This window comes from Heterocephalus glaber, unplaced genomic scaffold, assembly GCF_053883595.1.
Source record: "Heterocephalus glaber isolate CG9 unplaced genomic scaffold, H.glaber_assembly_v1.0 deba00001561, whole genome shotgun sequence".
Taxonomy (NCBI): domain Eukaryota; kingdom Metazoa; phylum Chordata; class Mammalia; order Rodentia; family Bathyergidae; genus Heterocephalus; species Heterocephalus glaber.
In genome coordinates, this window is record NW_028258349.1 from 14,092,598 (window position 1) to 14,115,853 (window position 23,256).

The window sequence follows — 23,256 nt, forward strand, 5'->3', positions numbered from 1 at the left end:
AGGAATTAAGAATGATCTTTAAACTACTTAGCTCCTTGTACCCTATTTATTAAAAAATAAACCGTATATATTGAGCATCTACTATGTACCAGACATAGATCTAGGCAATGGAGATGTAATGGTTAATAAGCCAGAAGAGATATGAGCCCTTATACAGTTGTAGTCAAGCAAGATGTAAATCAATATATACTAAAACAATTTCAGATACATATATTCCCCAGAGAAATGTTAATACTATGGGTGCCCTGGATAGTTTTCTTTATTTATATACTTAATATTTATCTGTAAAGGTACTGATGTATATTAATATTTATTAACTGTATCAGTTAGCTTTTGCTATATAACAAATATCCCCAAGACTTAGCCAATCGAAACCATTTTCTTCACTAATTAAACCTAGGAAACATTAATACTAAAAAGACTTTTAGGGCCAGGGATTTAACTCAGTGGTTCTGCCGCCTGCCTTGCAAGCACAAGGACCCAAGTTCAATCTCCGGTGCCAAAAAAAAAAAGACTTTTAATACAGAAGTTCTTTTTAGAGGTTCATAGAGTACCTTCATTCTTTCATATATGGCTGCATGGCACTCCATTGTGTGGGTAGACAGTGATTCCTTTAATCAAAACCCCTACTGATGGACATTCACGTGTTTTTTTTTTCATTTTCTTTTATATTTAGGTCTTTATGAGTTGAGGTGGATTTTCATGTTTAAACACTGAAACAACCAAAATCATATTAATATTACAATCATTACTTCTAAATGAATATTAGAATGGAAAATAGTATTTAATATTCAGAATGTAGAAATATCTCAGAGAAACTATGTGATACTAATGTGCCTATGTTTGAGGTAATATTTGTATAACTATCACAACCATAGAAAACATTGGTTTTAGAACAGGTTATACATTAACTGAAGTTGAGAATTCCATATTGCAAAATAAGTTTAGTTCAGTGCTGTGACAGTTACAGAAAGAGATGTAAACTCTATTACTAGAAGAATGTGAAAAGGTAGAATACTTACTAATTATGTGCTACCAACACAAATGTCAATTTTTTTAAAAGTCCCAACAGGTGCAGAAGCACAGTAACAAAAATATAATTAGCATCAATATAGCTGTCTTATTATAGTAAACATAGTACCATCAGTCTAAAAAAAAACAAGGTCATTGTTTTCATTATTCTTTCTCTTTTCTATAAATACAGTGGCTAATTCTAATCATTTATCCTCATTAAATTTCCCTACAAATTTTCTGATACTGAATCCTACATTCAAACACATTACCATCATTATCTGAATATGTTATTAACGATAAGTCATCAAAGCTTTCAAGGCTATTAATAGTTTCGTGCAACTTAAAAACTCTAATTTGGACCAAGAGTAGTGGCGCACAGGTGTAATCCCCGTACTTGGGAGGCTGAGGCAGGAGAATAATCCTGAGTTCAAGGCCAGCCTGAACTACATAGTGAGACCCTGTCACACAAAAAAATCTAATTTTGGAAGTAACTGGTTATTGAGTTTTTCTTTTATTATAAATAGTCTCTTTGGGGCGGGGATTTAGCTCAGTGGTTCCGCCGCCTGCCTCACAAGCGCAAGGATCCGAGTTCAATCCCCAGTACCAAAAAAAAAAAATAGTCCCTCTAACAGCATCATCATCACATCATTTTGTGCCTTTAGAAGGTCATCTCAAGTCTTCTTTCTTTCAGTTTTCAGTTTTTCCTGGTCTTCTACTAGGGTTTTGTTTTGTTTTGTTTTATTTCTGCTTCCAAAAGGCTTTCTCCATCCAGGCCATGGAGTTTCAAGATCCGCTTTAGTTTTTCATGCTCTTCCATGAATTTTTTTTTGGCAGGCTGATTAGTATGTACTGGTTGAGTATTAAGTGCTCCTCTGTGTGACAGTTCTCTTGCCAGCTGAATAGTAAGTGTAACCAGACGTCTCAACGCTAGCCAAAAAATAATGAAAAACCAGAAAGGTAGAGATTTCTTGGAGACGTACAAAGTCGGATCCCTGTGAGTTCCTCGGCGCTGCTCTGCAGGGTGAGGGTCTCTCAAGGGAAAGAGGTAGGAGTTTTTCCTCCTCTCACGGCATCTAGAAATAGAATAATCCACAGGGCTATGACTGTTAGGAAAACCTTGTTCAAAAAAGTTGCGGTTTTGTCCCAGACATTAGATGTCAAAACCTTCTGCCGTCTCTGAGGAGGAAAAAGGTACACAGAAGAGTAAAACGAGTTCTGTCTCCATGCAGGAAGGCTGCAGTTGCCACTCACAGGATTGTCCTTCTTGTGTCTTCTTCGCACCTAAACAATTAGTTTACTTTACTCCTTTGGAAGGAAACGAGGTCAGCAGCCTCAAGTGTTTTAAAAAATATTTTGATAGCCGGGGATTTAGCTCAGTGGTTTCATCACCTTCTGCACAAGCTCAAGGACCAGAGTTCGATCCCCGGTACCAAAAGCAAAACAAAACAAAAAAATATTTTGATATATCTAAAATGTACCAATAAAATTAACAAAAAATTTTTTTGCTGTTACAATGTTGCGACGAGTAATCTCTTATGGTTTTTCAGTTTTTCAAAGTTTTTGGTATCTAGTCATTAGCTTCAAAAATCAGAAGATTGATTTTATTTATTTGTTTGTTTGTTTATTGTACTGAGGATTGAACCCAGGGTCTTCACATTGACCTACATCCCCAACTAAGCCTTTTTTTTTTTTTTTTTTTGGTACCGGAGATCTAACTTGGGTCCTTGCGCTTGTGCAGCAGGCAGCGAAACCACTGAGCCAAATCCCCAGCCCCTACCAAGCCTTTTTTTATTTTTTTATTTTGAGATGGTTGACTGGATGGGGCGTGAAGGTTTTATCCTCTTTTTTTGATACTGGGAACTCAGGACCTTGTGCCTGCAAGGCAGGCACGGTGCCACTGAGCTAAATCCCAGGCCCATGAACTTTTGACCCTCTTGCTCCGCCTCCCAGCATGCTGGGGTTACAACCTTGCACTACTCTTGCAGCATTTATGTAAATTTGAAATTGTATTAAAATGGGAAGATACTAAAGGAGCTGGAGCCGGTCTGCACCCATGCTGCTGTCTTCCCCCCACTCCCCTCCCTGTCTAGGACCTGCCTGGCCTCTGGACTAATGCAGGGTTCAGCGTGTGTGTCCGAGGTCATGTGGCTCTGGGTTCAAGTCTTCCTCCATGCCATTATTGACTGCATAAGCTGTGTGTGAGATTTTTTTCTCTGAGTCTCAGTTTCCCCATCTATAAAAACAGATACTTACATACTTTTCTTGCAAAGTTGTCATAGGATCATGCCAGGGCAGGACTGGTTTTTTTGTTTTGTTTTGTTTTTTATGGCACTGGGGATTGAACCGAGGGGCACTCTACCACTGAGCCATATCCTACCTGGGTTTTTTAGGGTTTTTTGTTTGTTTGTTTGTTTGTTTGTTTGTTTGTGACAGGGACCGGCTAAGTTGTCCGGGCAGGATTTGACCTTGTAATCCTCCTGCCTCAGCCTCCCGAAGTGCTGGAATAGAGGCCTGTGTCACCACGCCCAGCTTATCACCACTGTCTTTATCGATGATTTCCCCCAGCTAGTGAGAGAGTTGCACAAAGGCAAAAACCAGCAGGTTGGCAAACAATGCTGACAGAGATCCCACAGCCACCCTCTGCAGAGAGGGCTGGGAGCTGTCCAGGGAAGCATCCACCTATAGGGTGGGTCCTGGGGAGCCATGGGTGGCTTTGGAGCTGGAGAGAGAGAGACCATCCTAGAAGGGCTCCAGGAAGAGGGCTCTGCTGGGCAACTACGGGGCTGCACTGACCTGGGCCTCCCGCAGGGAACGTGGTGAATGGCATGATTGCCCGGCAGATGGTGGACATGCTCGTGGAATCCTCATCCAACGTGGAAATGATCCTCAAGTTCTTCGACATGTTCCTGAAGCTCAAGGACATTGTGGGCTCCGAGGCCTTCCAGGACTATGTCACCGACCCCCGTGGCCTCATCTCCAAGAAAGACTTCCAGAAGGTGGGTATGGGCAGCGGCGGGCCTAGGACCCAGATGGGCTTGTGAGTGCTGGCTGTGCCCTCACTGGCTGCCTACCTTGGGCAGGAGACTTCTTTAGGGGCCTCAGTTTCCTTATCTGGAAAATGGGGATAAAACAGGATTGTTTGGAGGGTGAAATTCATTAACACAGGAACTGTTATTATTATTATCATTATTCACAGTCATAACATTATCGCCATTATTCAACTGATAAACATTCACTGGGTTTCTTCTCTGTGCTGAGCTCTAGCCTGACCCCTGGGACCAGCAATGATCAAGATACACACAGCCCTGCCTTCCTGGGGCTTAGGATCTAACTGAATGTAGCTGTATTCAATCTTCATTTTTTTTTTGTTTGGGTACTGGAGATTGAACTCGGGTCCTTGCGCTTGCGCAGCAGGCAGCAAAACCACTGAGCAAATCCCCAGCCCACAATTCTCATTTGTTAAAGAAAGTTTTTCTTTGCCAAGGAGCCAACCCAGGACCAGGGATGATGTCTAGGAATAGTCTCTTTCCCCCTCTAGCCATCACTGACTGGGCCGTCGGGAGTGGGTTGGAGAGAAGGGCTGTAACCAGCTTCATCCAGCAGCTGGGCCCTCCTCTGCCCTTTCCCTTCCTAGCTCTGCCATCCGGCCTAACGCACCTGGGAAGTCACGGCCTTCTGCGCTCAGGTCCTGTGGAAAGTGGGGTAGGATGATAACAGAGATTACTCATAGCACTGTGGCAGGAAGGCAGAGTACGCGCTCAAGAGATGTTAGCTAGCAGGTGCTCCTGCAATCCCGGAACTAAGGGAGGCTGAGACAGGAAGATTGCAAATTGGACCCTATCTTGGGCAACCTAGTGATTTACTGAGCTCCTGTCTCAAAATTTTAAAAAGTAAAAGGGCTGGGGAGGTAGCTCAGTGGTAGAGCACCTGGAGAGGGAGAGAGGAAGGGAGAGAGAGCACTCGAGAGAGGTGTTAGCTACTACTATTATACTATTTTTACCATTGTCACTGCCAGGTATCTGTTGGTTTGCAGTACAGCACTGGTGCCTGAACCCAGGGCCTGGTGCATGCTGGGTGAGTGCTCTGTCACTAAGCTCTGCCCCCAGCCCTTATTCTTGCTGAGTTGCCCCCACTGGCCTCAAAGCTGGGATGCTCCTGCCTCAGTCTCCAGAGTAGCTGGGATTACAGATGTGCGCCACCACACCTGGCACCAGCTCTTTTTGGAGGGAATAAGGAGCTGGCCCCCAGGGCCCCATGTATGTGAAGCACCACTCTACCATTGCTCCCCACCCCTGCCAGATCTCTGCTATCCCCGTTTTAACTTTGTATTTGGAAATAGCTTCTGGAACATAGTCAGGTTGAGGAACCTGCGCACACACCTTCTGAGTACCCTGCACCACGTTGCCTGACTTTCTCACATTTACTCCAGCGTGATTTCCATCACCTCTAAATATTTCAGTATGCGTTTCCTGAGAACAAGTTCATTCCCTTACATAACCACAAAGTGATTATGCAAATCTGGGAGCTAACAGCGATAGGATGTTGTGATCTAATCCTCACATCTTGTGCTTCTTACTTGTTGAAGAGATTTTTTCCGGTCAGAATCCAACCCAGGACCACCCTGCTTCCTCACCCTCCTGGGACCCCCACCTCGCAGCCCAGCCCCTCCAGCCTCTCAAATGTCACTGTGGCTCAGTGGTAGAGCACTTGCCTAGCGTGCAGGAGGCTGTGGGTTCCATCCTTGCACCATGAAAACTAGAGAGACAGACAGACACATTGTGCCCAAGCTCTTTACTTTCACAAGGAAGAGCTTATATTTGTTATATTCTCCTTCTGTGCTGGAAATGAATTAACTCATTTGATCTTTTTGAGGGGTTTTATTTTGTTTTGTTTTGTTTTGTTTTTGAGACAGGGTCTCAATATGGAGTTCATAGTGCGTTCATAGCCTTGAGCTCACTAGACCAGCCTGGCCTCAAGCTTGTGGTGATCCTCCTGCCTCAGCCTCCTGAGTCCTGGGATCACACCCACCACACCCAGCTAGCTCATTCCATCTTTATACCAGCCCTGTGTGGTAAGAACTGCTTTGAATTCACATTGTTAAATATGTGGAAACTGAGGCACAGGGAGCTGAAGTGACATGCTCAAGGTCACCCGTAGCCAGGCATGGTAGCACAGGCCTGTAATTCCCAACATCCTGGGAGGCTGAGGCAGGAAGATCACAAGTTCAAGCCCAGCCTGGGCAAGTTAGTGACTTAGGGAGACCCTGTCTCAAAATAAAGAAAGGGGCTAGGGGATGTAGCTCTGGTCAAAGGTCTGGGTTCAATCCCTAGTACCACAAAGAAAAAGCAAATGTCACCCAGCTACTAAAGCTGGAATCAGGACTCCGGCAGCGGCAGCGGAGCCCAGCGCACCCTGCCCCGCCCCCCCCGCCCCCCCCCCCCGTTAGTCTGGTCTGGTGAGTACTGCGGGTTGCTGAGCACTCTGGGGGCCGGGCCCTGGCAGGCAGGTTGGGGAGAGGATCTCAGGGGCGGGGTGGGGGCTGCCAGAGAAGCAGCGCCCAGTGCAGGAGCTGAAGCATCACCCGACGTCATGTTAGATGGTAAGGATGCTGCCCGGCCGGGCCCCCGCGTCACAGGGTTTGATGTTGTTACACAAAATGTTATCCCTCAGCGTTCACAGAGTTTCCGTCTGCAACCTGAAATCAGCCTTTGGATTATTTTTGAATATATTATCTATTTGCATGATTTTAACAACTGAGAAATCTCACTCTCCTTTTTCCCAGACCACCTTTCCCCCACCTCTCCTACTATAAACCCTTCTAGTAGATTTTTAAAAATATATATATATATATATATATTACCATCACTTTTTTAAGCAAATACAAATATACTTTTTCCCTTCCTTTCTAATATTATAGGTTGGGTACTCTATCACTTATCTGTATTACTTAATAACATATTCTGGAGATAGCGTTCTCATTCTTTTTTGTCAGGTGCCCAATATTCCACTTTGTGTGTCTATCATGGTTTATAGCTGATCCTCTGTTGATGGACACTTTCTTTATTGTATGTACAATGGTATTCATTATAGTTGGTATTACTAGTGGCCCATATAGAGCCTTCTTCAGAACACTTACTTCCATTTTTGGGAATTCTGCAATAATATGTGTACAAATATACAATGTCTCTGCTATAATCTGTACCCTTGTGCAGTGTACAACTGGCATGACTGTCCATGGCAGCCCTGACTACAGACGGGATTGTAATAATATAACACTAGAAGTGGGACTGGTGGATAAAGGATAAAATAATGCATTTGTCATTTATACAGACATTTCCCTCCATTTCCCCTCCCTTCAATAACATGTGAGAGTGCCTATTTCCCCACAGCCTGGCCACCAGATTACACTGTCAAATCTTTGGATTTTTGCCAATCTGATAGGTGAAAATTGGTACTACAGTGTAGTTTTAACTACCATTTCTCCTATTTTGAGAGCAGTTAAGCATCTCTGCATGTTATTTCTTTTCTATTACTTGTTCTGTGAACTATGTCCTTAGCTTGCTTATTTATTTACTTACTTACTTTTGTTTTCTTTAGACAGGATCTCGCTATGTAGTTCAAACTAGCCTGGAATTCACTGTGTAGCCCAGGCTGCCTCAAGCTCATGGTGATCCTACTGCCTCAGCCTCCCAAGTGCTGAGATTACAGGCATGAGCACCATTCCTGGCTCTGGTTTATCATTTTGCAGGTTAGAGAGCCTTTCTGGGAGCTTGGTGGCAGAGCCCTTGCCCCGGATGTGTAAGAACCCGGTTCAATCCCCAGTTCCAAACAAAACAAAACTTCCTGGTGATCAAAGCCAAATTTATGCTACTAATTTATTCCTGATTAGTAAATACTCCTGAGGTTTTCTTTTTTTCTATCTGCAAATATTTTTCTTTCTATCCCTTAATTAGAAGACTTCTTGTTAAGGGCTGGGGATGCACCGGTAGAGCACTTGTCTAGCGTGTGCAAGGTTCTCGGTCAGTCCCCAGTACCAAAAAGAAAATTTGTTTGTTTGTTGTGATACTGAGGTTTAAACATAGAGCCTTCACACAGAGCTACATCCCCAACCTTTTTTAAATGTTTTGATTTTGAGACAGAGACTTGCTAATTCACTAAGTTGCCCAAGCTGAGCTCAAACTTGTGATCCTCCTGCCTCAGTCTCCCAGAAGTGCTAGGGTTATAAACCTGAGCCTCCATGCCCAACTATGGCTTCTTTTGTAAATTAAAGCATCTTCATTGAGATATAATTTACATTCCATTAAAGTCACCCATGTTGGGCCAGGGATTTAGCTCAGTGGTTCCAGCATCTGCTTTGCAACCACAAGGTCCCGAGTTCCATCCCTGGTACCAAACAAAAAAAAAAGTCACCCATGTAAAATGACAATCCAGTGGTTTTTAGTGTATTTGCAGAATTGCACAACCATCTCTCTAGTCTAATTTTAATCACTCCAAAAAAGAACCATCATACACCTTTCACCACTCACTTCTCATTTCCCCGCCCCAGCCCCAGGGAGCCACTCATCTTTCTTTCTTTCTTTCTTTTTTTCTTTTTTTGGTGCTGGGACTGGAACTCAGGACCTTGGGCTTGCCAAGCAGGCACAGTGCTGCTGAGCTACACCCCCAGCCCTCACTTACCTACTTTCTTTCTATGAATTCATCTGTTCTGGACACTTGTATATCTGTGCTAACACAGTACATGTGGTCTTACACAACTTTCCTTGTATTTGACAGACCACAATGGTGTTGTCACACCTACCCAAAAACAAAACAATAAAAATAAAGCAAGAAGTACTCACAATTCTTTAAGTCATGAACTATCTAGACAGTGTTCAAACTGTCAGCTGTCACGTGGTTATTTTTTGCCATTTCTTTGAATCAGGGTCCAAACAAAGGGCACCCATTGCAATTGGTTGATGTTTCCTTAAATCGCCTTTAACTCGTTGCTTTCCCACCATCATTTTTTCTCTCTGTCCTCGAAGTTTATCTTCTGACAACCTAGGCAGTGACCCTGTGGAGCAGCACTGCCCAGCTGAAACACAGGAAGAGCAACATGTATCATTTAAAATGTTCTAGTAGCCAAGTTTTTAAAGTAAAAAGAAATATATGTATATATAACTTACTGTATCCAAACCCACCACCACCAGGGATTGAACTCAGGACCTCCTGAGAGCGCCACCTGTAAGCCAGCCTTTAATGCTAACGCATGCGGACAGTCAGCCAAAGGCAGCACTGACGGGGCACCTGCCAGGTGTCAGGCCCACCCTGGTCCTGTGAGCACAATGAAAAGAACTACAAATAAATAAATGCAGGCCGGGATCTGTGGTGGGAAGGAGGTGGCGGAGGGGGACACAGAAGCTGAGCTCTGAGAGGTTCTACACGAGCTGGGGAGGCTGTAGGGTCCCAGGCAAAGAGGACAGCAAGTGTATAGGCTGAAAGATGGGAACAAGAGGGACAGAAAAGAGGCCCTTTCTGCTGGTTGGAGAGGCGATTAGGAGGAGGTAAATTCTGAGGCATGCAGGGCCTGGTTGGCTGCAGGGAGGACTTTGACTTCTAACCCAAATGAGATGGAGCTAAGGGAAAATTCGGAGCCAGCATGGTGGTGCAACCTGTGATCCCAGCACACTCGGAGCATGAGGAAGAGGATCGCATGTTCGAGCCCAGCCTGAGCAATGTCATGAGACCCTGTCTCAAGAGGAAAAACAAAGTCTGGAGAGGGGAGGGAGAGGGCCTGAAGCAGGTAGTTTGTGGGGTTCCTCTCACTGTGTGAGGGGACAGCAGGGGATCTAGGAGTCTAAGAGAGAGGCTACTTCGATGGTCCAGGGGGCTGAAGCTTCAGGGCACTGGGGTGGGGCTGTGGAGGGGCAGGAGTGAGTGGGCCCTAGATCTATTTTGAAAGCAGAGCTGACAGATGTACTGAGGAATCACATGTGGGCGGTGAGACAAAGGAGAGAATCAGGGATGACTCAAAGATTTTAGCTGAAACGCCAGTGGGTGGGCATGTGATTCCTGAGATGGGTAAGACCGTGGGAGGATAGATTTTGAAATCAAAAGTTTAGATCTGGCCACCTCCATCCAGGGAGAGACATCCACAAAGACATGTTAGGCTTTCACCGTAAGAGTCTGAGTTCTGCACAGGGATCAGGGCTGGATGTAGACTTGACAATCATTGTGAGGTGGCAGTCACTGCCTGGGGGCATGGAAAGTGTGTGTCTCAAGAAGGGGATACAGCTGAGCATGGTGGTGCACACCTGTAATCCCAGCAATCTGGGAGGCTGAGGCAGGGGGATGACGGATTTGATCCCAGCCTGGGCAGTTTAGCAACTTAGTGAGACCCTTTCTCAAAATAAAAAATAAAAGGTTCTGCAGAGGCCCTAGGTTCAATTCCCAGTATGAGAGAAAGAGAAAGGGGATGTAAACACAACCCCCCCACCCACCCAGCCTTTAGAGATCTGGAAAAGGAAGAGAAAGGGGAGACTCCAGCAAAAGAAATGGAAAGTAGTCAGAGAAGGCGTGTCCGAGAAAGGCTCAGGCACATGGGTGATGACAGAGAGACTAGCATCTCACAAGAGCAGTCAGGCATGAACAGGGGGAAGGGGTCTCCGGCCTAGTGGAGGCCAGGGTTTTGAGCGAGAATGTGGCACCTCTCTGCATGGGGGGAGGCAGGCAAGCGAGAGTAGAAGTTCCTGTGTGATTAGGTCTCCACACTCTGTGGTTTCTAGAGCCCTTTATAATTTGCAAAGCATATTACTCATTTAGAAAACATTTTGCAAACTTCTTGGCTTTTTACAAAGGACTTCTTAGAGCCAGAGCATTTTGCTTCTGTTCATGCCCCTGAGAAGCACTTTTCAGGCTGCATTTTGCAGCCCATCTGTAAGTCAGGAACTTAATCTAGTAAGTCATGACCAGCATTTTTTTTTTGCTGTTGTTGTTGATATAGTAACTGGGAATTGAACCCAAGACCTTCACACTGAACTCCATTCCCAGTCCTTTTTATTTTTTGAAACAGGGTCTGTCTTTCTAAGTCAGGAAATTGTCCGGGTTGAGCTCAAACTTAGCAATCCTCCTGCCTCAGCCTCCTGGAGTACTGGGACCGCAGACATGTGCCACACACCCAGCATGACTAATATCTTTAAAAAGAAAAGAGAACATTGCAGAGTGCATTACACAGCAAAAGTCAAAATTTTGTTGTGAAATCTTTTTTGTTTTTGAGTCACATTACAAAATGCATTCTTACTGCCAGTGTGGTCAAGAACATTTGAAAAACTGCTTTTGAGAGCCACTTGCAAAATGCGTGATAGATCAGCATGAGAATGTTCCATGAATGTTTTGTATGGAAAGTTAAAAAGTAACACAACCACAAAAAGCTAGCAACAACTTAAATTTTGTTCATCACCAGGATAATAGTGTTATATTTATAAAAGGGCAATACTACACCGCAGTGAAAATGAATTCATTTGCTCTGTGTGTCTATCAACATTGAAAACATACAAGTGAATGAAAAAAAGCAAGTTTCAAATTACATGATTATAACAATTCTCTAAAAAATATGCATAGGATTATTATATACTTTTTTGTGGACATAGGGAGAATCAGTGACACACATTTGGAATTTTCATACCAGGATAGTGGTTACCTGTGGGGAGGGTGAAGCAATGGGACGAAAAGGGAGCCCTGTCCACATTTTTACCATCTCTGAAAATGGGATGCATCTTACAGTGGATGATGCCTCAGGTTTTCTCTTTTTTTCTTTTTTCTTTTTTTTTTAATAGCAAAGCATTTATTGGTACATTTTAGATGTACATAATGATAACACTCATCGTAGGGAGTTTGCACCCACCTGTACATGGAACATCCTGCCTCTTTCCCACTCCCCCCTCCCGATAAGCCCCCCTCCCCTCCCTATGGACAAAAGCTTTATTTCCATTTTTCCCTTTTATTTTCACTATTTTTTGTCCCTTCCTTCCTTTCTCCTTCCCCCATCCCTTGTTCCCTTTCCCCTTTGCCCATTTTCTTCCCATTTTTCAATATCTATTATACATTTTAGTCCTTATTTCCACTTTCAGTTTCTCACACCAGAGAAATAATGTGGTATTTAAACATGTGTGTCTGATTTATTTCACTTAAGAGTATGGTCTCAAGGTCCATCCATTTAGCTATAAATGTCTGAAGCTCATCTTTCTTCATGGCAGAGCAGGACTCCATTGTATGAAAAAGTCACATCTTCTTTATTCATTCATTGGTTGATGGGCATTTGGGCTGTTTCCAAGATTTAACTGTTACAAACTGTGCTGCTATAAACATGGGTGCACATATATCTCTGTGGTATGATGCTTTTAATTCTTGCAGGACGATATCAAGAAGGGGAATACCTGGGTTGAGGGTTGTGCCTCAGTATTTTTACAGTTGGTACGGCCTTCCCTGTGCCATCTTGCTGCATATCAGCGTCAGGTGCTGGGTACCCGATTCTAGACTTTTCTCTCTATGCAGAGTCCAGAGATAGTTTTTTTGATGTTTGTTTTTGTTTTCTTTTTTTTTTTCTCGGTACCGGGGATCGAACTCCGGACATTGCACTTGTAAGGCAGGTGCAGTGCCACTGAGCTAAATCCCCGGCCCCACAGATAGTTTAAGAAGAGCACTGAGGTTCTCAGGCCACCGCACTGACCTCCCCTGCCCACCCCCAGGCCATGGACAGCCAGAAGCAGTTCAGTGGACCAGAGATTCAGTTCCTGCTTTCGTGCTCCGAAGCGGATGAGAACGAGATGATCAACTGTGAGGAGTTTGCCAATCGTTTCCAGGAGCCAGCCCGCGACATCGGCTTCAACGTGGCGGTGCTGCTAACTAACCTGTCAGAGCACGTGCCGCACGATCCGCGCCTGCGCAACTTCCTGGAGCTGGCGGAGAGCATCCTTGAGTACTTCCGGCCCTACCTGGGGCGCATCGAGATCATGGGTGCCTCGCGCCGCATTGAGCGCATCTACTTCGAGATCTCAGAAACCAACCGCGCGCAGTGGGAGATGCCCCAGGTCAGTAGGCCTGCCCGTGTGCATGCGCATGCTCACCTCGCAGGGCCTGCTTGCTCCTTGCACACTCGGACCCCTGTGTATGCCTTGCACGTCTGTGCGCCCTTGCTCTGCTCTGGCAAGCCCATGCCCAACTTTCGGAGAGATATCATAGGTCCTGATGTGACCTGGTATGTCCCCTGCTCGCCCATGCCTGCCTCTTGTAAACTTAGCCCACACATGGATGCACATCCCTTGTGCATGCAGCAAAGCTTTTTGTGCCCACACTGGCTGCTCACACACCATGCCTACCCCTTGCACATGCCCCAGGAGCACTGGCATGCTCTTATAGCCATGACCAGCCACACCCATACTCCTCGTGAACTTGAACATATATGATTATACACCCCTTGCTCATCTCCCCAGAAACCCCTAGTGTGCCTGCACTTGGCCCTGGCTAGCCAGTGTCTACACTTTCACACACACACTTTGGGGCTCTGGGGTACCCTGGGATGCTGGCCCAGCCCATACCAGACACATGTGCTCAAATGCCTTTTTTTTTTTCTTTTTTTTTTTTTTTAGGCAGGGTCTCCCTATGTAGCTCAGGCTGGCCTTAAACTCACTATGAAGCCCAGGCTGGCCTGAAATTCACAGAGAGCCTCCTGCCACAGCCTCCCAAGTCTTGGGATCACAGGCGTGTGCCACTATGCCTGGTTCCCAAAAACCTTCCGAGGCCTAAGCACATGATGTCACCCTCACGTATTCTGGGCCAACATGTGGGTGCCCACCTCTTGCACACTCACCCTAAGGATGCCAGTGTCCCCTTATGCAGTCCTGGTGTGTCTCATTTATCCATCCTCCCTGTATCCCTGCCACAACTATGATTACCCAGGCACACTTGGATCGGCCTCCCAAACACACCCACCAGAAGCCCCACTGTCCTCAACAGCCCAGCCTACTTCTTACTCTGCCATGCCCAGCCCACAAACACATGAATGTCCCTGACACACTCACAGGCCCCAAGAGTACACTCATGGCCAGCCATGGTGCTCTAATCCTAGCACTCTGAGAGGCTCAGGCTTGAAGATCATCAAATTCAAGCTCAGCTTGGGCAATTTAGTGACTTGGTAAGAACCTGTCTCAAAATTTAAAATTTTTTCTTTTATTTATTTTTGAGCCAGGCTCTCACTATGTAGCCCAGGCTGGCCTTGAGCTTGCCACAATCCTCCTGCCACAGCCTCCTGAGTGCTGGGATTGTAGGGGTGCACAACCACACCCAGTGTCAAAATTTTAAAACAGGCCTGGGATGTAGCTCAATGCGAAGGCCCTGGGTTCAATCCCCAGTACCACAAAACGCACTCACATGACCCTGCCCTTGTGCACTTAGCTTACTGTGGTTCCCACCCCCCTCCTCGGACACTCCCCCCAGTCCTCACACTCTCAGCCCTGAGCCCTGCTCTGTCGCCCTGTGGCCCTCTTGTGTCCTCGCACCCTGCACAACAAGCCTGCACACCCCTTGCAAGCCTTTGCACTCATACCTCCCTTTTGCTCCTCATACACCCCCAGCATCTGCACACTCCTCTCTGCACATATGCTCTTGCACACTCCTTCCTGTGTCACACTCAGCCCACAGGGCTTGCACACTCATTACCTCCTTAACCATTGAGCCCCTTGTACTCTCCTCGGTGGACACTGGCTCCCGCACACATGGACACCTGTCTCACATAGAGCCCTATCCTCATCCTCGGGCCTCTCTTACACTGGCCCCTGGTCCCCTTGCACACTCACATTCCCCCATCCATGCATCATCTCAGGCCCTCAAATGCCTGCCCCATGGGCCCATGTCCTCTGTGCACATGGAGCCATGCCCTCCTCACACCATTCCTCCCCTAGTTCCTGGTGCCCCTCATATTCCACAGGGGCCCTCAAGAGCTTGCACACACCCCGGGTCCCTTGGGCACCAGGCACACTCACTTGTCATCTGGGCTGTGTGTGGCTGCATTATCCTTACACCCAGGAAGTCTGCACATCTTCGCACCTGCAGGAAGCCCTGCACTTCCATCCTTGTCACAACGTGGGAACTCTGCCCCTCCCACTGCCCCTGCCCCTCATTTGCCCTCAAGGGCACACATTCCCTTCCTGTCATTCCTCCAGGCACCCACTCCTCCTGCCAACCCTTTCCATTCCCGCTGTCCCGAGGTCCTCAGCATCCAGGTGCATCCACGTGGGCATGGAGCACTTGTGGGCCGGCACAGTAGCAACACCTCATGGAATTTATTAGGTGCAGCATGCTCTTCTAATCACTCAGCATCTTATTTAATCCTCACCCCCCTGTAACATATGAGGCATTATTATGCCCCGTTTTGCAGGGGGGGAGATACTGAGGCCCAGAGAGTTAAGTCAAAATCACACAGCTAAGTGACAGGATTAGGATTTGAACCAGAGCACCCTGTGTGCAGAACTTTTGTTCTCAGCCACTCTGCGCGCATTCTGGCAAAAACTAAAATCATGATTCTAAAGCCAGCGCGTTGAGTTTGACTCCTACATCTGTCACTTCTCAACTGTGACATCCTGGGCAGGTGACTTTCTGGGCTTTCATTTCTCTGTCTGTAAAGTCGAGATTACAGCCCTTGCTCCAAAGGTGCTGTGAAGATTAAATGAGTTGTATGTAAAAAATGCTTGATTCAAGATCTAATTGAAGCTTACAAGACCACCTACAGGGAGGGCTACATAGGTTTGCTATTAGTATTTTTTAGGCTGAGTATGGTGGCTCACGTATAGTTCCAGCTGCTTGAGAGACAGGAGGATCGCTTGAAGCCAGGAGTCTGAGGCCATCCTGAGCAACATAGAGACCCGAACTCCTAATAGTAATGGTGATCATGATCGTGCTCGTACATTTAGAACATGCCTGCTCCTAGCTGTTCGCGCCCTGGTGGCCGCATTCAGAGCCCCGCTGATGGCGCCCCCTCGCGTCCCCTCCGCGCGCTGCAGGTGAAGGAGTCCAAGCGCCAGTTCATCTTCGACGTGGTGAACGAGGGCGGCGAGTCGGAGAAGATGGAGCTCTTCGTGAGCTTCTGCGAGGACACCATCTTCGAGATGCAGATCGCTGCGCAGATCTCAGAGCCCGAGGGCGAGCCCGAGGAGGACGAGGATGAGGGCGCGGCCGAGGCGGGCGCAGAGGCCGTGGAGGAGGGCGCGGGGGTTGCGGAGGGCGCGGCGAGCACGGCGGCGGCGGGGGCCAAGGCGCGGCTGGCGGCGGCGGCAGCGCGGGCGCTGCGCGGCCTCAGTTACCGCAGCCTGCGGCGGCGCGTGCGGCAGCTACGGAAGCTCACGGCGCGCGGGGCGGCCACCGCGGTCGTCACGCTGATCTGGGCAGTGCTGGCGTGCGCCGGGGCGGCAGGAGTGGGAGCGGCGGTGGGCGCGCTGCGCCTGCTCTGGGGCTCGCTCTTCGGCGGCGGCCTGGTGGACAGTGCCAAGAAGGTGACCGTGACCGAGCTGTTGGCGGGCATGCCCGACCCCACCGGCGACGAGGTGCACGGCGAGCAGCCGGTGGGGCCCGGCGGCGACGCGGGCGGCGAGGGCACCGGCGAAGGCGAGGGCGAGGCTGCCGAGGGTGCCGGCGACGAGGAGGTGGCATCTGACGAAGCTGGGACGGGCCGCGCTGAGGGGGCGGTGGCGGTGGCCGAGGGGAGCCCCTTTCGGCCCGAAGGGGCTGGCGGCCTTGGGGACATGGGTGACACAACGCCGGTGGAGCCACCCACGCCCGAGGGCTCCCCAATACTCAAGAGGAAGCTGGGGGTGAGAAAACAGATGGGGGCGTCAGAGTGTGGAGAGATGAGAATAGGGAGCAAGAAACTGGGGGGGTGGAGATGCTTGCAGGACGAGGAGGGAGGGCCAGAGAGGTGGGCAGACAGGGGAGCAGTGAGACAGACCCTCAGAGGGACGTGGAGATACTCAGCCATGGTCACCTGGAGAAAGGCTTCCGTGTAGGCCTGGAGCCAGAGTCGCAGAGACCCAGAGACCAAATGAGAGGAGAAGGGGCCAAGACTATAAGACTCAAGGAAGCCTAGTACGGTGGCCCAGGACTGTAATACCAGGACTCTGGGAGCCTGAGGCAGGACAATTCCAAGTTTGAGCCCAGCCTGGGCAACTTAGTGAGTTAGTGAGACCCTGTCTCAAAATAATAAATTTTAAAAGGGCTGGGAATGTAGCTCAGTGTAAAGGATTTGGGTTCAATCTCCACCCAATAAATAAATAAAAAGATTCAAGGAAACAAGATTATGAACACTATCAAGGAAAAAATCCTCAGAGACACACATGGCTGTGGGTAATTCAGCAGCCTATGTGGAAAAGGCCCCAAAGTGTTCTTAGACTGATGGTGACTGTCATGGTGGCTTGTGGTTGTCAAGGTGATGAGAAGCCAGGGCAGACAAAAGCTCGCCTTGGAGTCAGCCTGACTGTGCACAGTGTGTGCTCACCTCTTTGAGCCTCGGTTTCCCACCTGTACAAGGGGAATCTTAATCCCACTTCCTTCTGGAGGGGCATAGGTGGAGGGCAAGAAGAAGGGAGACTGACAGGAACAGGCGGGTCAGCACTGAAGGCTTAGCCACGTGTCCTGTCCCCAGGTGGATGGAGAAGAGGAGGCACTGCCTCCAGATCCAGAACCTGAGCCTGAGCCTAAGCCAGAGAAAGCGGAGTGAGTGCTTCTGGGCAGCAGGGGCCTGGTCCTGTCACTGCTTCCCTCCTGGACTGAGGTCAAGGCCTGAAGCTGTACTGGCCACCTGTGTCCTCAGCATCACCCAGCCCAGACCTGGGCACAGCAGAGCAACTCTGAAAGGGTCCTCTTAGCACCAGGCCTTTCTCTGTGCCGTTCCCCCTGCCTGGAACATCTTCCCTGTGTTTCACAAGTCCTCCTCATCCTTGTGTCTCCTCCAGGAAGCCTACCCTGACACCCAGCCCCTCTAACTTAAGCCAGTGTCTCCTCCAGGTTCCCACAGCCCCCCACCAGGACCACTCCACCCCACTGGGGCAGAGCCCAGTGGGCAGGGCCTGGACTGTCCCCCTGCCCTGTGTCCCCAGCACCACCCAGACTTGGGCCAGGCATGGGATGGGCCCAGCGAAAGGCCCTGAGTAAATGAATCACCCTGGCGCCTCTAACCTCTCTGTGTCCTGCCCTGCAGTGCCGAGAATGGGGAGAAGGAAGAAGTCCCTGAGCCCCCACCAGAGCCTCCCAAGAAGACAGCACCTCCTCCGCCCCCTTCAAAGAAGGAGGAAGCTGGAGGGACAGGCCTGGAATTCTGGGGGGAACTGGAAGTGCAGAGGGTGAAGTTCTTGGTGAGTCCCCAGCAGCATGTGCTGAGACTTCCTCTCTAGGGGGACCCCCTCACACCCCTGCTCCTCCCTGCCCTGACTTTGAACTCACCTGTGTCAGGCTCATGGGCAAGAGCTTGTTCTGTGTCTGGGTGTGGTGGTGCATGCCTGTAATCCCAGCTACTTTCCAGGCAGAGGCAGGAGGGTTACAAGTTCAAAGCCAGCCTGGGCCATTTAGCAAGACCCTGTTTCAAAATTTAAAAAACAGCTGGCAATTTAGCTCAGTGGTGCCATGCCTGCCTCGAAAGCGCAAGGTCCTGAGTTCAATCCCCGTTACCCCCCGAAATTTTAAAAACAAACAAACATGGACTGGGGATACAACTCAGTGGTTGAGTGCTAGCTTAGCATGGGTGAGGCCCTGGATTTCATGGATACCACACACATACAAAAACAACAAAAACCAGGTCTATGACTCCTTGGTTATGTGACCTTGAGTAAGACACCACCTCCTTGAGCCTTAGTTTCCTCATCTGTAAGGTGAGCAAAACAGCAGCACCCACTTCATAGCATTGTGGAAAGTTTAAAACAAATTCATGCATATAAAGTGCTTAGCCCAGGGCTTGGTATACAGTAAGTGCTCAGTGAGTAGGAGCTTGAGGAAGGCGTGGTGAAGCAGGCCAGTAGTCCCAGCACTCTGGGAGGCTGAGGCAGGAGGAATGCAATTTGGGTTCAGGTCCAACCCACTTTTGGAACTATCTGTTCTGGAACTTTTTCACGCTGTGATTCCTAACCCTCTTCTTGGCAGCTTAGCCTCTTTAGCAAGACTCTGCACCAAAGTAAAAATTTTCAAAAGGGCTGGGGATGTAGCTCAGTGTGAAGGCCATGGGTTCAATCCCCAGCGCCACAATAATGATGAGGACGATGAGGATGTTGATGTGGGAGGTTGTAGATCAGGTACTGAGAACCAGTTGCATTGGTTGTGGGTAAATGCTGGGCTGGATTCTCCAGGGAAGAGGCCAGGCCGTGAACTCTGGCTTTCTCACTCACTCTTAGAACTACCTGTCCCGGAACTTTTACACGCTGCGATTCCTGGCCCTCTTCTTGGCGTTTGCCATCAACTTCATCTTGCTGTTTTATAAGGTGCTCATCACATGGGGCTGGGAGGATCAACCCTTATCCAGGCTGTGGGGCCAGAGCCTCAGACCCTCAAAAGTTCCTAGGCCACTACAGGGAAGGGACAAGGTGTTGGGCTCAGGTTCTTTGGAGGATTCAGGCTGGATATCTGGGATGGGAGCATCCATGTCCATCTGGGACAGATGTCTGAGTGTCTGCGGGAGTTAGAGCAGGAGCTGGAGCTGTGTTCCTGGTCCACCTGCGCCACCTGCCAGCCCTATGCCCAGGTACAGCCCCTTGCCCCCCAGGACACCCACCGACTCATTGCTCTGCTTTCCTGTCAACAAGGGAGGCATGTGGGGAAGAGAAAGTGCCACTCACAGGATGGAGGGAAAGGGCTGGGAACCAGACCTCAGAAGGACAAAGGGACCCTCAGGGTCTTGCCAGGGGTCTAGAAAACAGGACTAATAGGCAGTCTAGACAGAAATAGTGACTTCTATGGGATCCAGTCCTGGCACTATCACTCACTGGCTGGATGATAATAGGGAAGGTGCTTAACCTCTCTGTGCCTCAGTTTCCTCACCTGCAAAATGAGGTAGTAACCATGTCTACCTCTTAGAGCTGTAAAGGTTAAAAAAAAAAGATTTAACATGTGCAAAGTACCCAGAACATTAGGCATATGAAAAGTGCTGTATAGCCAGGCATGGTGGCCCACACCTGTAATCCCAGCACTCTGGGAGTCTGAGGCAGGAGAATCACATATCTGAGCCCACCCTGGGCAACTTAGCAACTTAATGAGATCCTGTCTCAGAAAAAAAAGGGGAATGGGGATGTAGATCAATGTGAAGGCCCTGGGTTCAATCCCCAGTACTACCAAAATAAAATTCTGTATAGATGTTAACTGCTGTTCATTTTGGTTTTATTGTTACTAGTGATTGTTGTCTTCAGAGCCTTACTAGCAAGACAATCTATTCTGTTTTCAGTCTTCCTATTCAGTTCAGTGGGCAAATTCCCAGGATAGAGTCTGATTGGCTAGCTAGGGTCCTGGGCCCCACCCTAGTCTTGATTGACAGCCCTGCCACATCTATGTATCTGATGGGGGCCCCATCCAGGCTCAGGGATGGAGGCTGCTAATTATGTTAAGTGGGTTCTGGGTGTGGAGGCCAGGAGCCAGGACACCAGGGTCCCTGCCCTGATTCATCTCTGCTCTCCTTCAGGTCTCAGACTCTCCACCAGGGGAGGATGACATGGAGAGCTCGGCAGCTGGGGACATATCGGGTGCAGGATCTGGTGGCGGCTCAGGTTGGGGCTCAGGTGCTGGTGAGGAAGCAGAGGGCGACGAGGACGAGAACATGGTGTACTACTTCCTGGAGGAGAGCACCGGCTATATGGAGCCCGCACTGCGGTGCCTGAGCCTGCTGCACACGCTGGTGGCCTTTCTGTGCATCATTGGCTACAACTGCCTCAAGGTGGGCCATGGCCACATGCTGGGCAGGGACCTGTGGTGGGCACTGGCACTGCCCCTGGGCCTGGGGCAGGAGCTCGAGGTTGGGTGAGTACCTGTGTCTTCAGCAAGGAAGATATTCAAATTAGGAACTGATACAGATTACAGCCGTGGGGCCACATCCAGGACTTCCTGTGCCACACACACGTGATTGTTAATTTCTGGGTTGGGAGGCAAATCTGATTATTTTTTTGTGTGCTAGTTATTTGATGAATTAAGACCTCTGGGGTCCTCTGGGGTCTCCTAACCTGGATGGTAACAGGGATGGGGATTCTAATATCAGATAGGCCCGAGGTCTGTGATACCCCGTAGAACTGGCATGACAGTGTCAGTTTGGGTTCCATGAGGTCTAGCGTTTTTAGGAAATAAATTCTGTCGCTTTAGTGTAGAATGAACAGAGTTCATCTGACTTGGTGCTTTGCACATTCTGTTCCCACTGCCTGCAGTTCTTTGCCACATTTCCACCATCTTCCACCTGTTTCCGTTTTAGGCCTCCTTGGGCTCTGATGTGGGACCTCCATTCCTTGGGAAGCCCCGGCCTGTACTGGGCACCACTGCTAGGCTCCCACTGCTCCCTGTTTTTCTCCTAGCCTAGCCTGACCCTTTGCCTTCTCCCCCAATCCCACCCTTAACCCCCTGCCTGTGCCCCTATTTCTATCCTGAACTCCCCCCCTCCAAGCTCCTCTGACATAGGGTCTCCGCAGGCTCCAGAGAAATCTCTTGGCTTTTGCAGAAGTGGTGGCCTCACTGAGGTGCCTAACATCCACCCTTTGCGCCCTCCTCAATCCAGGTGCCCCTGGTGATCTTTAAGCGGGAAAAGGAGCTGGCCCGAAAGCTGGAGTTTGATGGCCTCTACATCACTGAGCAGCCTGAGGATGATGATGTGAAGGGGCAGTGGGACCGCCTGGTGCTCAACACGCCGTAAGGGCCCAGTCCCACCTCGGGTGGCTGGGAGTGAGCTGGGTTTCCAGCCCACTCTAGGCCCGGACCTCAGAACACAGCAGCAGGGTTCCAGCCCCAGTGGCCCTGACTCATTCTCCCCAAGCCTGGCCTTCTTTTCCATAAAACAGACACATTTCCTGAGCATGAATGTTCATGTGAGGGTGCTGGGGACATATGGAGATTCCCAGGCCCCAGCCTGGAGGTTCTGATCCTGTGAGGCTGGGGTGGTCCTGGGAACCTTCTTTTCAAGCCCTTGGGAATGATTCCTACCCAGGTATCACGAGTGAGAAACAAGAATTCATTAGGTTTTTAATGGGAAAGGGTATGTGAGGACCCCGGCCTATACCCCCAGCCCTCTCCATTCCCCACCAGTATTGAGGCCCAGCTCCTGCGTTTGTAAAGAGGGGCTGTATTGAATGGGGAATCTTCTCACGAGATCTTTCCTTGTGAAAGGGTTTGAGGAGGAAAGAAGAGAGATAAGCACATCCTATACTCTCATTGTCACTGTCAAAGCTGCATTTAACCCACCTACTTTCAGGTACATGTGCTTAGCAAAGAAGGGGTGAGAGAGAAAGAGAGCTGTTTAAAATAGTGCCTGCAGGCTGAGGATGCAGCTCAGTGGCAGAGTGCTTGCCTAGTATGTGCAAGGCATCTCCAGTACTGGAAAAATATTAATGAATTAGTGTCTGTCTGAGATCTGACTTTTAAATATCATTTCCCTGAAAAGGAACAAAGCTGGACATGGTTGTGCATGCCTATAATGCCACCACTCTGGGAGGTTGAGGCAGGAGGATCATTCCAAAATTTAAAAAAATGACTCGAGGTACAGTTCAGTGTGAAAGCCTGGGTTCAATTCCCAGTACCAAAAGGGGGGGGCGGGGGGCAGGCTCCCTGGAGAAGTGAGAGCTTTCAGGGCTAGGGCACAAAAATACAGGATGAGCCATTTGGGCCAGAAAGTAGACTTCCTCCCTGAAAGGATCAAGGAGCCAGCTAGGAAGGACTCCCACTGGACCAATCCAGGACAATCTGAGCCTCAGGAAGGGTAGGAAGTACAGTGAATTGAAACATTTCAAGTCCTTCTCAATCCATGGATTCCAAATAAATCTTCAGTCCACCCCTGCACGAAACAAAACTCACTGGCTATCTTGGCAAGATGCTAAGCTACCAACTTGTCAGTGGGAAAACTGGTAGATCCAGAGCCAGAATCATCAAATAAAATAAAATAAACAGCTGGGGATGTAGCTTAGTGGTGGAATGCTTGCCTCAAATGTGTAAGTCCTGAATTCAATCCCAAGCACAGAAGGAAGGAAGGGAGCGAAGGAGGGAGGCAGG

The 23,256-nt window shown here is 48.8% G+C and overlaps 1 protein-coding gene and 1 pseudogene across 1 annotated transcript in view; one reads left to right on the plus strand and one right to left on the minus strand.

Moving 5' to 3' along the window:
• Ryr1 (ryanodine receptor 1) overlaps positions 1–23,256 on the plus strand; it is a 116,264-nt gene that overhangs the window by 86,170 nt on the left and 6,838 nt on the right. Inside the window, exons 92-99 of the mRNA XM_087190853.1 lie at positions 3,823–4,010; positions 12,738–13,079; positions 16,047–16,853; positions 17,681–17,751; positions 18,236–18,389; positions 19,419–19,505; positions 20,696–20,947; positions 21,773–21,903. Coding sequence (XP_087046979.1) covers positions 3,823–4,010; positions 12,738–13,079; positions 16,047–16,853; positions 17,681–17,751; positions 18,236–18,389; positions 19,419–19,505; positions 20,696–20,947; positions 21,773–21,903 — 2,032 coding nt within the window. The remainder of the gene's footprint in view (positions 1–3,822; positions 4,011–12,737; positions 13,080–16,046; positions 16,854–17,680; positions 17,752–18,235; positions 18,390–19,418; positions 19,506–20,695; positions 20,948–21,772; positions 21,904–23,256) is intronic.
• Positions 1,548–2,387, minus strand: LOC106010592 (B-cell receptor-associated protein 29 pseudogene; annotated as a pseudogene).